This window comes from Limanda limanda, chromosome 5, assembly GCF_963576545.1.
Source record: "Limanda limanda chromosome 5, fLimLim1.1, whole genome shotgun sequence".
NCBI lineage: Eukaryota > Metazoa > Chordata > Actinopteri > Pleuronectiformes > Pleuronectidae > Limanda > Limanda limanda.
The window spans coordinates 7,457,058-7,468,144 of NC_083640.1; the positions used below are offsets into that span (position 1 = coordinate 7,457,058).

Consider the following 11,087-nt stretch of genomic DNA (forward strand, 5'->3'; position numbering starts at 1 on the left):
GGTCAGTCCATTTGTCCAAACTTAAAGATAAAAAAAACAACTAAAAACCCGGTAAGGTAAAGGGAATCAATTTAAAGTTCTGGCATTTGGCAGAAAAACGTAAGAGTGTGTCCTTTCATGATAAAAAACAAACAACTTCCACCTCCACGCAGAAAAACTGTTATCCGGGATCTTTACTCTCACTCTGCACCAGTCCTTGTTTCTTTGAGTTTCTGTGTCTGCATCTGGAAAGTGCAGGGAGTGTGGAGAGGCTCCGTGGAGGCGTACAGAGCTGCTGGACTGAACGTGGGAAATACAAAGCGTGATGTCATTTTTGGGGATCTTGTGAGGTGGGGCGTTAGAGCTGTGCGTAAAAGGAATTGTTTGTGCGTAATTGGAGTTTGCGCAGGGAATGAATGAGCTCAAGATCTGCGCAGCGCAATCCAGATATTGTTTGGATGAAGGATGCGTATTAGATTAGATTAGATTAGATTAGATTCAACTTTATTGTCATTGCACAGTACAAGTACATATACAACGAAATGCAGTTTAGCGTCTAACCAGAAGTGCAAGCGCTCGGTTTCATGACTAGTCTGGGTTTAATTACACGACAACACTCCGAAAACACAACAAAAGGATGCTGCTGCTGTTGGATTCAAAAGTCTGTTGAATATAGAGCCAACTTCAATCGATCTTTTTAAATCTACCATCAAAACCCACCTATTTAAGCAGGCATATAACTTTTAATGATACTGTGTGCTGACGTTGATGTTCTGCTGCTGCTCTGCTTTGTGCATTTTAAAACTTTTTATCTAACTGTATTGCTGACTGTTGTACGGCGACCTTGAGTGCCCTGAAAGGCGCCTAATAAATAAAATGTATTATTATTATTATTATTATTATTATTATTATTATTATTATTATTATTATTATTATTATTATTATTATTATTATTATTATTATTATTATTATTATTATTATTATAGGAAGATCTAGAAATCGCTGCGACGCACCGATGTAATATCTAAAAAAGGTTAATTACTACTTTTGAGGGGGTTTCAACAAATACAAAGAAGCAAGAATAATGTAAATAAATTAGAAATATTAAATAGAGGTAGTTGTCAACTGATATGTAGGTCAGAGCTCTTAAGACTTAACTTCAGGTGTTTGTGAAATTCAGTGATGACTCCCACAGGTGAGCAAACATCAGCTCTTCACAGGCTCCCGATGCGACCTTGCATGGATAAGATGGTGAACAGCGCCACCTTATGGGCAAACGATGAGTGCCCAACCAGTACCGCTATCTATTATTCAATACACCTTCTCATGTGACTGCTTACTGGTGCGTTTGATCAAAGTGAACTTTACCATCTGATGAGCAAACTGTGTCATTGTTTCTTGTATGATAAAAAAACGAGAGACTCATGTACTTTATCACGATGTATAATCAAGATTCATCCTAATTTTCTCCAGTTTACATTTTCAATGATTGCATTAATTCAGTTTGTTTATCATCAAAAGTAAAGAATGTAATTTAATAGAGATTGCGATGGACTACTAGTTTTTATCCTCCCGAGGCAGAGAGAGAGAGAGAGAGAGAGAGAGAGAGAGAGAGAGAGAGAGAGAGAGAGAGAGTGATGTGATAGAAAGAGAGAAAGAGAGAGAGGGGGGGGTGGTGGTGGTGAAAGAAGGCGTTACCCAGGGAAAGAGGTGTTGTGGATCTGTTACGGATCCTTTTGCGCTCCTGCGGTGACGTGACTCGACCACGAGCATTGACCCTGGATATTTTGTTCTTCGTAGAGCTTTTATTTTGTAGAGCTATATTTTACCATCAGGTCTGATAGGATTCAGAGACTTTTCGACCTGGTGCCCCCTCTTCTCCCGGTTGTATCGTCTCGGTGACGCTGCTCAGCTCAGCTCACCTGAGGAGGCTCAGTGTCCCACATGGAGAGCGACCGGATGTTTCTCTAAATCAGGCTGTGGACGAGCTGATGATGAAGGACCGACTGGCCGAGCTGACTGCTGTAAGTGTCCTCTCTTTGCTTTACTTATAGACACTGATTGATAACATAACCCTGCCGTCGTTTCCGTCCACACAGAGCCGGACACCACCAGACGAGGATGTTGCAGTCACGGTGGACAGAGATGTCTTCATGGAGAGCTTCTTCAGGAGGGTGGGTACCACTGGGGCTTCCAGGGTGTGTGGGATTAGCCAAGGTATACTGGGAGTCTGGTTGTCACTCTGCTTGTCACTTGACTTAGGTTGAAGAAGTTCGAGGACTCATTGATAAGATCGCCTACCAAGTGGAGGAGGTGAGGAAGATGCACAGCATGATCCTGTCTGCACCCCACCCTGATGACAGTAAGTGGGTATTTGAGAGGAAGAGGAAAAAACACACACACAACGGGATGGTGATAGAGAGCAGCCTGGTTTCAGGGCTGTATTTCAGGATAGTCCAGGCAAAGTAACTAATTTTGGAGCCAAAAATCTAATTAATTGGAAAAGATTTTTTTTTCCCCGGCATAGATCATTTCTATGAGGTGTTCAGAACAACATACTAAAAGTCCTAAGAAATCCTAGTTGAGGAAATATGTTTAATTCTCATCAATATGTGCTAATAAGGTCAGGCAACAATACTGTATTGTTACACAATGAAAGTAATCATGAAAAGTAAAAAATGTTGTATTACAAGTTTCTTTGAAAATGAATTTAATATGCAAATGAGCTATACACTAATCGAATATGCCCAAAATACACCCAAATAGGCTTAATTTTTTCTTTTACTCCTACCTCAATAACACTTTACATGGTAAAAATATACATGAAAAGTAACTTTTTTTGTATTACAAGTTTCTTTTGAAATGAATTTGAATAAGCACATGATCTCTCTCACTTATTGAATATGTCCTAATTTGCATAGGCAGAAACACCATTCATATGTATGACAAATACATCGGCCCAATCTTCATCCAATCATCCTACTGCCAGTGGGTGATGGCAGTGCTGCTTTTAGACTGGCCTCTAACCTGAAAACTGCCTAGGAGTTAATTTGTGCTCTCTGTCGTCTCGAAAAGTGCTTGGCAAGACTTTGGCTTTTGAGACCCAGAGAGAAAATGTAACAAATGTCTCACTTCCTTTGTTACATTTTCTTCCTCATTGTAAATGAATGGCTGGCTGCCAGGAAACCTGTGAAAGGAAACAGCAACGTTTTCCCCCCCAAAAAACTGAGCTTTGACTTGTTCTTTGAGGCAGTTTTGAACATATAGCGAATTAAACATGCTGTCTTTTACAGATCTTTGTAGGCACCTTTAAAATAACTACAATATAATAATAGTAATTTAAAGCTTTATACCTGGAATATATGTGGCCATTTTCAGTGTGTGAGCCGAGGACCCTAAAAAACAAACACTCGACTGTTTGCAGTGCCATGCCGTAATGAGTGATGTTTAATATAGCTTATTAGAGTGCTTTGAGATCCATGACGTGGTACTGGTCAACAGGTAAAGAAACAAAAAGGTTGTGCTGTGTGATCTATGGAATATTCCCACTGGGCCGTTGCCAAGTTACGAGATGAAATCACAGTAAGTTCAATATTTACAGGAGGGAGGGTCACTAGTGGTTACCTGGATGACTTTCTTTTTTTTCTCACAGTCAATGTGTATCCTGTGTATGTGTTTGTGTGTGTGTGTGTGTTCGGTGTGTGTGTGTGTGTGTGTGTGTGTGTGTGTGTGTGTGTGAAGGAACAAAGGATCAACTGGATGCACTGACCATTGATATCAGAGGGAACGCCAACGTGGTGCGAACAAAATTAAAAAGTGAGCGGAACCTAACATTATTTATCACTTTTCACATCTGCTTCTTGGCTTTGTTGTTTTTATTTGTCCTCTGTATGAAGCGCTTTGTAAAAGCAGTTTTGAAAAGTTCTATAAAGTTACTATTGTGATTATATTCATTAACAACGCTGAACAAAAGGTGATGTGGTCTGGTCTGTCCTGTAGTATTATATCATAACTGTCTCCCTCTGAAGCCATGGAGCAGAGTTTACCCAAAGATGATGCAGCCAACAGATCCTCTGTTGACTTCAGGATCCAGAAAACACAGGTATGGACAAACATTGATGACTGACTCGTCACATATAAGTTACATATACTTCCCAAATAGGATATTTTTCACCCATTTTTTTGTACATGAGTATTTATAAAGAAATTGAGATTATGTTATATATATAAAGGTATATATATATATATACCTTTCAAAGGAAAATTATATAATTTTCACATTCAGATCTGAGAATGTAGCTGCCACGTTCATTATTAAAAAATTGTACAAATAACTTTTGATTCCAAACTTTAGAAATGAGTTTGACTTGGGCTGGGGGGTCATTGGTTATACAAATCTACAGCCTCACACTCTGTCCTTGTGTTTTCACTTGTCCTCAGCACACAGTGCTGTCAAGGAAGTTTGTGGAGGTCATGACCCAGTACAATGAGACGCAAGTTTTCTTTCGGGAAAGAAGCAAAGGCAGGATCCAGAGACAACTGGAGATAAGTGAGTGACAAATAACGAACCCGCTGGCCCCTCATGAGGCCACAAAATATCGGCCATATTTAACTTTCTATGATGCTTGAGCAGTAATATTAACGATATCAGTTGGTCATGCTGACATGAAATAGTCGTTACACGTGGCTCTGGCCTTAATGTAGTCGCACGTACAAGATTTGTGAGTGCCAGACTTGTAAATCCAGAGATAAAAAGAGTGACAAATAAAAGGCTGAGGCGCTGTTGGGACAGGATCCAGGAAACAGACCACACCGGTTTCCTCTTCTGCTTCTCTGGACACAAACCTGACTGTTGATAAACAGACGCCAGCAGCAGGATGGGAAGTTGTTTCTTTCAAATTTCCTCAAGATGTCAAGGTTTTTTCATTTAAACATATTTAAGTCATGATTGATCACATCCAAACATCAGACTTTCAATGTCTTGTGAGTTTTGATGGAGGTTAAGTGAGGAGTAGTAGGACTGATCACAGAATAGAAATACAATAAAGACCGAGCAAATTATATGAAGATATAAAGTACATCCTCACAAGCCAGAATAAATAAAAACTGTAAATAAGCAGTATTTGTGACTGTAGCAGCATAATTATAAATATATAGGATTGGATTATTAGTTTTAACTTGTGTTAAGTGAGTTTGACAACTTTATTTTCCACAACTTCTTTAGGAGTTTGTTTGGTCGTCTTGTTTCTAAACGATGGTGACAAACAAATGCAACAACAGTGTGTATCAGGTGCATTGTATTACGGGTAACATGAGACAATAGTGAAAGGCAAAAAATAGGACCGTCTCCCATAGTCCCTGCGGCCAGCATTAATGAGAGGCTCCAGTTCTCCACTGCAGGTGGAAGAGACCGATACCTCACTGTGTTTGCGTTGCCCAGGCAACGGGCAAAGGGCTCAGCGGCCTGTGTAACAGTACTTCACCTGTCTTTCACATAGCCACACCAACCACTGCCCGTGTAGTTGCAGACTTACACCATTCATTCACAGCGTTCAGAGGCGTTACCTTTCGTCCTAGATGTCTGCCGGCGAGCTGAACCAGGGCTGTGTTATACTGTGTCCCAGATTTGTCTCTCTGGGGAGTCGCTATAGAGAAAGGTGTGTGACATAGAGCGAGCACCTGCACACAGCTCAGTCTCTCCAGGGAGGGTGTTGTACAACAGGAGGCATGGCTTCAGGAAAAGAAACCTTTCTGTTTATAGCATTTCAGCAGCTGTTTCTCTACGAGGGGTGTGGGGTTGCTTTGTTCCTCATAATCTTATAGTTACAACTGCATCCCCCCTTACCATAAATAAACTTAAGACCACAGCAGGAGCCAACTACAATAAAACATCACATTATTTAAATAAACAGTTGTCTGATGAATGTTGCAATGAGATTTAGATAATAATTTAAAGTCTTGCGGTGACTCACTTCAACATAATTGTCATTGTACCTTACTTTAACAGTGCAGAATATATGGCGTGGCCATATCGTACAAATCTTTTCAAGATAAAAAAAACAATCATATGAATCAATATCAATAATGGTCAGGATAAATGTAACCTTAATATTTATTTTAAGTTTATGGCCAGATTTTTCTCCTGAGTAAAGGTTGTGCTTGGTTTACTCTCTCTTGATAAAGAGCAAAACATTTCACAAATCTAAGGTAGTTTGATATTTCCCCTGACTTGGCTGCACAATATATAAGCAATATATCGATATTGGACTTTTGTTATATTGCTATAAATGAAAACTTTATCATTTATAATTTTGCATTTGGAATAAAACCCCAATGTGTTGAAGTCATCCCTGTGTTTGCAGCCATGTCCCCCCGAGTGGCTCATATATGACATTTTCTTCTCTGTTTGCTCAGTCAGTGGAGCTACAATGAAGCCTCTTCTTCTCCTCACACAGCAAACTTAATACACAGCAGCTTCACAGCACTGCCAGACAAATGAATTACCCTGGGATTAAACACGCATCAGGATGTGCCGTACCACATATTTGTTGTTTACATTGGTTCTCACACTCATCACTCGGAGGGGATTTGTCTTTTAAATGCCAGAGTCATGTTTTTTTATTGTTTTTAAATGCGTGCTACATGAATGATGAGCTCACAAGATCACAAGTCTCTAATTTAAACAGAGTGTGTTAGATAAATAATCTTTTAATCATACACAGAGCTCAGTCCACTTTCCCTGCAGTTTACAATGGCTGCAGCCTATTCTCTTCAAGCTATTTACTTGAGCCCTGTGAATTATTTTCAGTTGGTCTACATCATGTCTCTGAGCCAGGGGTGACAACAGCCTTTTAATTTTTAAATGTGGCCTGTCTGCAGCATCTTTTGATGTAGGATTATTATTTATTTTTTTACTCTGCAACATCATTATGAACCAGATTATTACACAGCCCTGATACACTCCCTGATTGAGGGTCTAAGTGTTCTTCCTCCCAGAATATAAAATAATTTATGTTTCAGAGAAAGACCAACAGTTGCATAATGAGACACAATACTACAAAGTGTAGGGACATAATGTGTGTGGAGACCACATCCCATTGTAAAATATTGATATTTCTGCATGTACATACTGCTTCATGTTGCATTGTTGAACTGTCAGTAAATAGAGATTATTGTGGAAACAGTCCAGGTTTTTTTTTTGACAAACAATAGACATAAAATGAATGATGGATTGAATTCCTTTTAGCTGCTTCAGTTTATAGGTTACAGGTTTCAGTCCTGGCTCACTGACAAATTGTTATTGATATTGTTTATAGGACCGCTAATCAGACAAGACAGGTATACAAAAGCACGCACATCCAAACTTGATAAAGTACTAGGTCCTGGACAGGACTGACGAAAACCAGGCGAGAGGAAATGTCCAACAAACTTATATATTTTACCTCCCAGGTAAGTACCTACCTGTATCCAAAACATTTCCAGCCTGGGAGGTAAAGTAAAAAAGTTTGAGCATCAACTGGTGTTCAGACATTTCTCATCTTCTGATTGTTATAACTAACGCTTGTACTTTTATTATGGTAAATCACAATATATGCCTTCAAAACAGTCCATTGATTTAAAATAACGTGATTTTTTTTTTTATATTAACATTTAATTTTAGTATAATATTTGAAGTACTCAGAGTTGGCTGTGGGCAAACAATAACAACATTCTCTTTTTCAAGGGGAGGAGGAATTAATCAAATCATGTTTTGTTTTTATTATTGTTTAGCTGGAAGATCGACCACTATTGAGGAGCTGGAGTACATGTTAGAAAGTGGGAATCCATCCATCTTTACATCTGATGTAAGTTCTCTCATGCTTTCTTGTGAAATGTATTGGTATTGCGGAAATAATAGCTGCTACTGCCATCTAGTGGTGGTGTAGAATCAAATGATCTGGGGTGGGGTAGTGCTGCAACGCCTTTTTTATTCCTTCACACATCAAGGACAATTTACTGGTGTTTTAATTTTGTTTCTCTCTCCCTCAGATAATTTCTGATTCCCAGATCACACGGCAGGCCGTAAACGAGATAGAGTCACGACACCAAGACATCATTCGTCTGGAGACGAGCATCAGAGAGCTCCATACCATGTTCATGGACATGGCAATGCTGGTAGAAACTCAGGTAACAGAGGAGTTTATTCAGAAAGATTTGTAAGTAAAATATGCTCTTATCAATTGGACGTTTAAACAGTTTTCAAGCATGAACTCTGGAAAATATTCGGAAAATTAGGTCTGGAATTTTTTTTTCAAGTTTGTCTCATCCAAGCAGCAGGAGATTGAATGGGTTGGAAACCTTTATAACAACATGAATTGTCTAGGAAAACGTCTTGGTACCACCAGTACCAAGACACAATATACCAACAACTTCTGATCCTATCATTTAGGGGGAAATGGTTGACAACATTGAGAAGAACGTCTCCAACGCAGCCGAATACATTCTCCGTGCAAAGGAAGAGACCAAAAAGGCAGTGAGATACCAGAAAAAATCCCGGAGGGTATGGGCTCCTTCTTAATCTCTTGAGTAAAATATGTGTAATTGTCTACAATACAATATGTTCAAGTCATATGTGACCACTTTGCAGCCTTTTTATAGTTGCAGGTCAAATAACCACCTCTTCTTCAATTGACAGAAATGCATCATCATTGCCTTTGCTCTGTTGATCCTGCTTGCTGTCATTGCACTAATTGTTGGCCTGTCTGTTGGACTAACCAAACCTCCTGTGTGAGTCCTCTGTGAGTACTGCCACTTCCACAACTACAATTCCTCAAACCCAGTATTCATCTGTCCATCCATACCCATGAATCAATTTGTGTATCTCAGCCGTTGAATGATAAAAAGGCTTTTTAATTACCCCTTTTGACTCCTCTTCTCTTCTCCTTTTGACAGAAACGTCTCTGCCTTGCCACATGTGGGGCTGCAGTTCTCATCTTTTTACTCATCATAATAGTCGGAGTCTTTGAGTGATGGATGTCATGGTTTGCAGACTGTTAGCACTGTGGGCTGCTCCTGTAGTGAAGAGGCAGGTATCCAACAGCATAACAGAGATGATCTGGCAACATCAGACCTCATGATACACTGTTCTGGAGCAGTTCTATACAGGTAGAACAAAGGTTCTGCAGATATCCCTTTGCCTTAGCTTTGATACAATGAACACTGACAGCACATCACAATCATACAATGGTGTACATTCTCTGTTGCTGCCAATATTCATATTGTGTATCACCTTCAGACATTTCTGTATCTCAAGGAATTGTTTTACATGTTGGAGGAATACTTTTATTCGCCTCCTAGCAGAGAGAGGTAGATGATACTAGTGGTTTCATGTCTATATGAAGCTACACCACCAGAAGCCTTAACATTAGCTTCTCAGACTGGAACAGAAAGCAGCTAGCCTTACTCTGTCCAAAATGGAGCCCGGCCACATATATAGGTAAGCTAACAAAAATCAGTCGATATGAGCCTTTCACTGACAAATTGATGTAAACGTTTATATTTGCTGATATGAAGAGTCGATTTTTTTACAGTATAAACAGCAATGCTGAAAAGATGTGCACTTATATATAGATTTTCTGTAAAAGAAAAAAATTGCTATTAATAATAATAATCAGTTGGATGTCTATTTCAATTTGGGGTTATTTATAATAACGTTTTTGGTTTAACCATAAAATAGCATGGCTCATTTACATTTATTTGCCATAAGGGTTTGATCCATCCAAAAAATCAATTTTGGCCAGGTTTAGTCCAAAGGTTACAGAAGACCTGACATATAAAGGTTTTATGGGGGATTATTATGTGCCACACTATTCCTTGTCTATTTCAGATGCAGTGACTTCCTGGACTCTTTTCCACATTGTGAGGTTTGCTGGTTGGCAAGGAAACACGTAGCAGCTCCAGGAAGTCACTGGTGCCGGTACCAAGATATATCACGTCAGAGGTGCCTTTTGGGTCAGTGTGTTTCCTGTGGGCAGAGCCAGGCTGTTTCATTAATGCTAAGCTATTGGCTGCAGCTTCATATTTAGCAGTGTTTAGACATTGGAGTGGTATCAGTCTGCTCATCTTATTTTTGAAAAGAAGCATATGTGTGCCTTACAAAATGCTTTAACTATAGCTCAGAGTATCTATTGTATAATCCTTATGTTCTGTTCTGTGTATATTTACTGTAATCCATGGGAACTAAATGAAAAGCTACTTCAACAAGGAATCTCGCTAGGATTAATCAAATGGAAGTCATCAATTGATTTAATAGCTCTTACAAAGTGCCTCCTTGACATTTAATATGGAACTTTAACTTATTGAATTGTATTTATCATGATCAATGTGTGTGATGACTGAAATACTAGTTGTGAAAAAGTCATGCTGTAAAACAGGACTCTTGAATGATATTTCAAGAGCACGCATTTTCATTTTGATACATTTGATTATTTTTGTTTGTGTTTTTAGCTTTTATCTTGTGTTTTATACATAATAATTCAGTCAGGGGAATAAAGATAATAGTAAAAAGGTCCCTGCAGATTGTGTGCTTGTTTATTTCGTTTCATACTGCCATACCAAGGCTGATAAAGGTGAACAATTCAGATAAATTAAATTGGAAACACCTCTGAAATAAGGTCATGCTCTCTGTTCTTTAGCAATCCAAACATTTGGAGACTCCCTATTTAGAAGGAAGCAGAAAGAAACTGAGGGTGCTGTTTACTTCAGGACTAATTAGCACTTTGCACAAAGCGTTTGACTTCCGTGTAATCAACCAAACAAGATTAGTGAAGAAAGTGGAGGCAGGTCCCTGGAGGGCAGGTTCTTTCATCTCTATGAATCAGATCAAAAGAAAACTTCAGAGGTGCCCTTAGACAGAAATGCCAGTGAATGTCCTCAAAATCTGCACGACGATGTTTCCAGATCACTGATCCAGACATCTTCGATGTCATGTCAAGTAACTTTATGAACTGAGATTAAGCTTGGACACAGCGGTGTATTTGAATGAGTCATTTGTATGGCCATGTTGAAGTTAAACAAGAACAAATGTGTGAAAAGGTTATGCGTTCTTATTTATAATATTTTTGTTTTGA

The 11,087-nt window shown here is 39.0% G+C and overlaps 1 protein-coding gene across 1 annotated transcript; it reads left to right on the forward strand.

Moving 5' to 3' along the window:
* Positions 1 to 1,950: 1,950 nt before the first annotated feature.
* On the forward strand, positions 1,951 to 8,937 carry stx2b (syntaxin 2b). Its single transcript, XM_061071795.1, has 11 exons — positions 1,951 to 2,003; positions 2,079 to 2,153; positions 2,242 to 2,341; positions 3,721 to 3,795; positions 4,008 to 4,081; positions 4,420 to 4,528; positions 7,750 to 7,823; positions 8,008 to 8,145; positions 8,408 to 8,518; positions 8,654 to 8,756; positions 8,911 to 8,937. The coding sequence occupies exons 1-10, from the start codon at positions 1,971 to 1,973 to the stop codon at positions 8,747 to 8,749; spliced, it is 885 nt and encodes a 294-aa protein (XP_060927778.1). The 5' UTR covers positions 1,951 to 1,970; the 3' UTR covers positions 8,750 to 8,756; positions 8,911 to 8,937.
* The last annotated feature ends 2,150 nt before the right edge of the window (positions 8,938 to 11,087 follow it).

What these genes read in the sequence shown, in the direction of transcription:
- stx2b (XM_061071795.1), top strand. Translation starts at nt 1,971, where the DNA reads ATGATGAAGGACCGACTGGCCGAGCTGACTGCT. An exon ending in TCAGGATCCAGAAAACACAG is followed by an intron (nt 4,082 to 4,419) that starts GTATGGACAAAC and finishes ACTTGTCCTCAG; the next exon opens with CACACAGTGCTGTCAAGGAA. An exon ending in CAATGCTGGTAGAAACTCAG is followed by an intron (nt 8,146 to 8,407) that starts GTAACAGAGGAG and finishes CCTATCATTTAG; the next exon opens with GGGGAAATGGTTGACAACAT.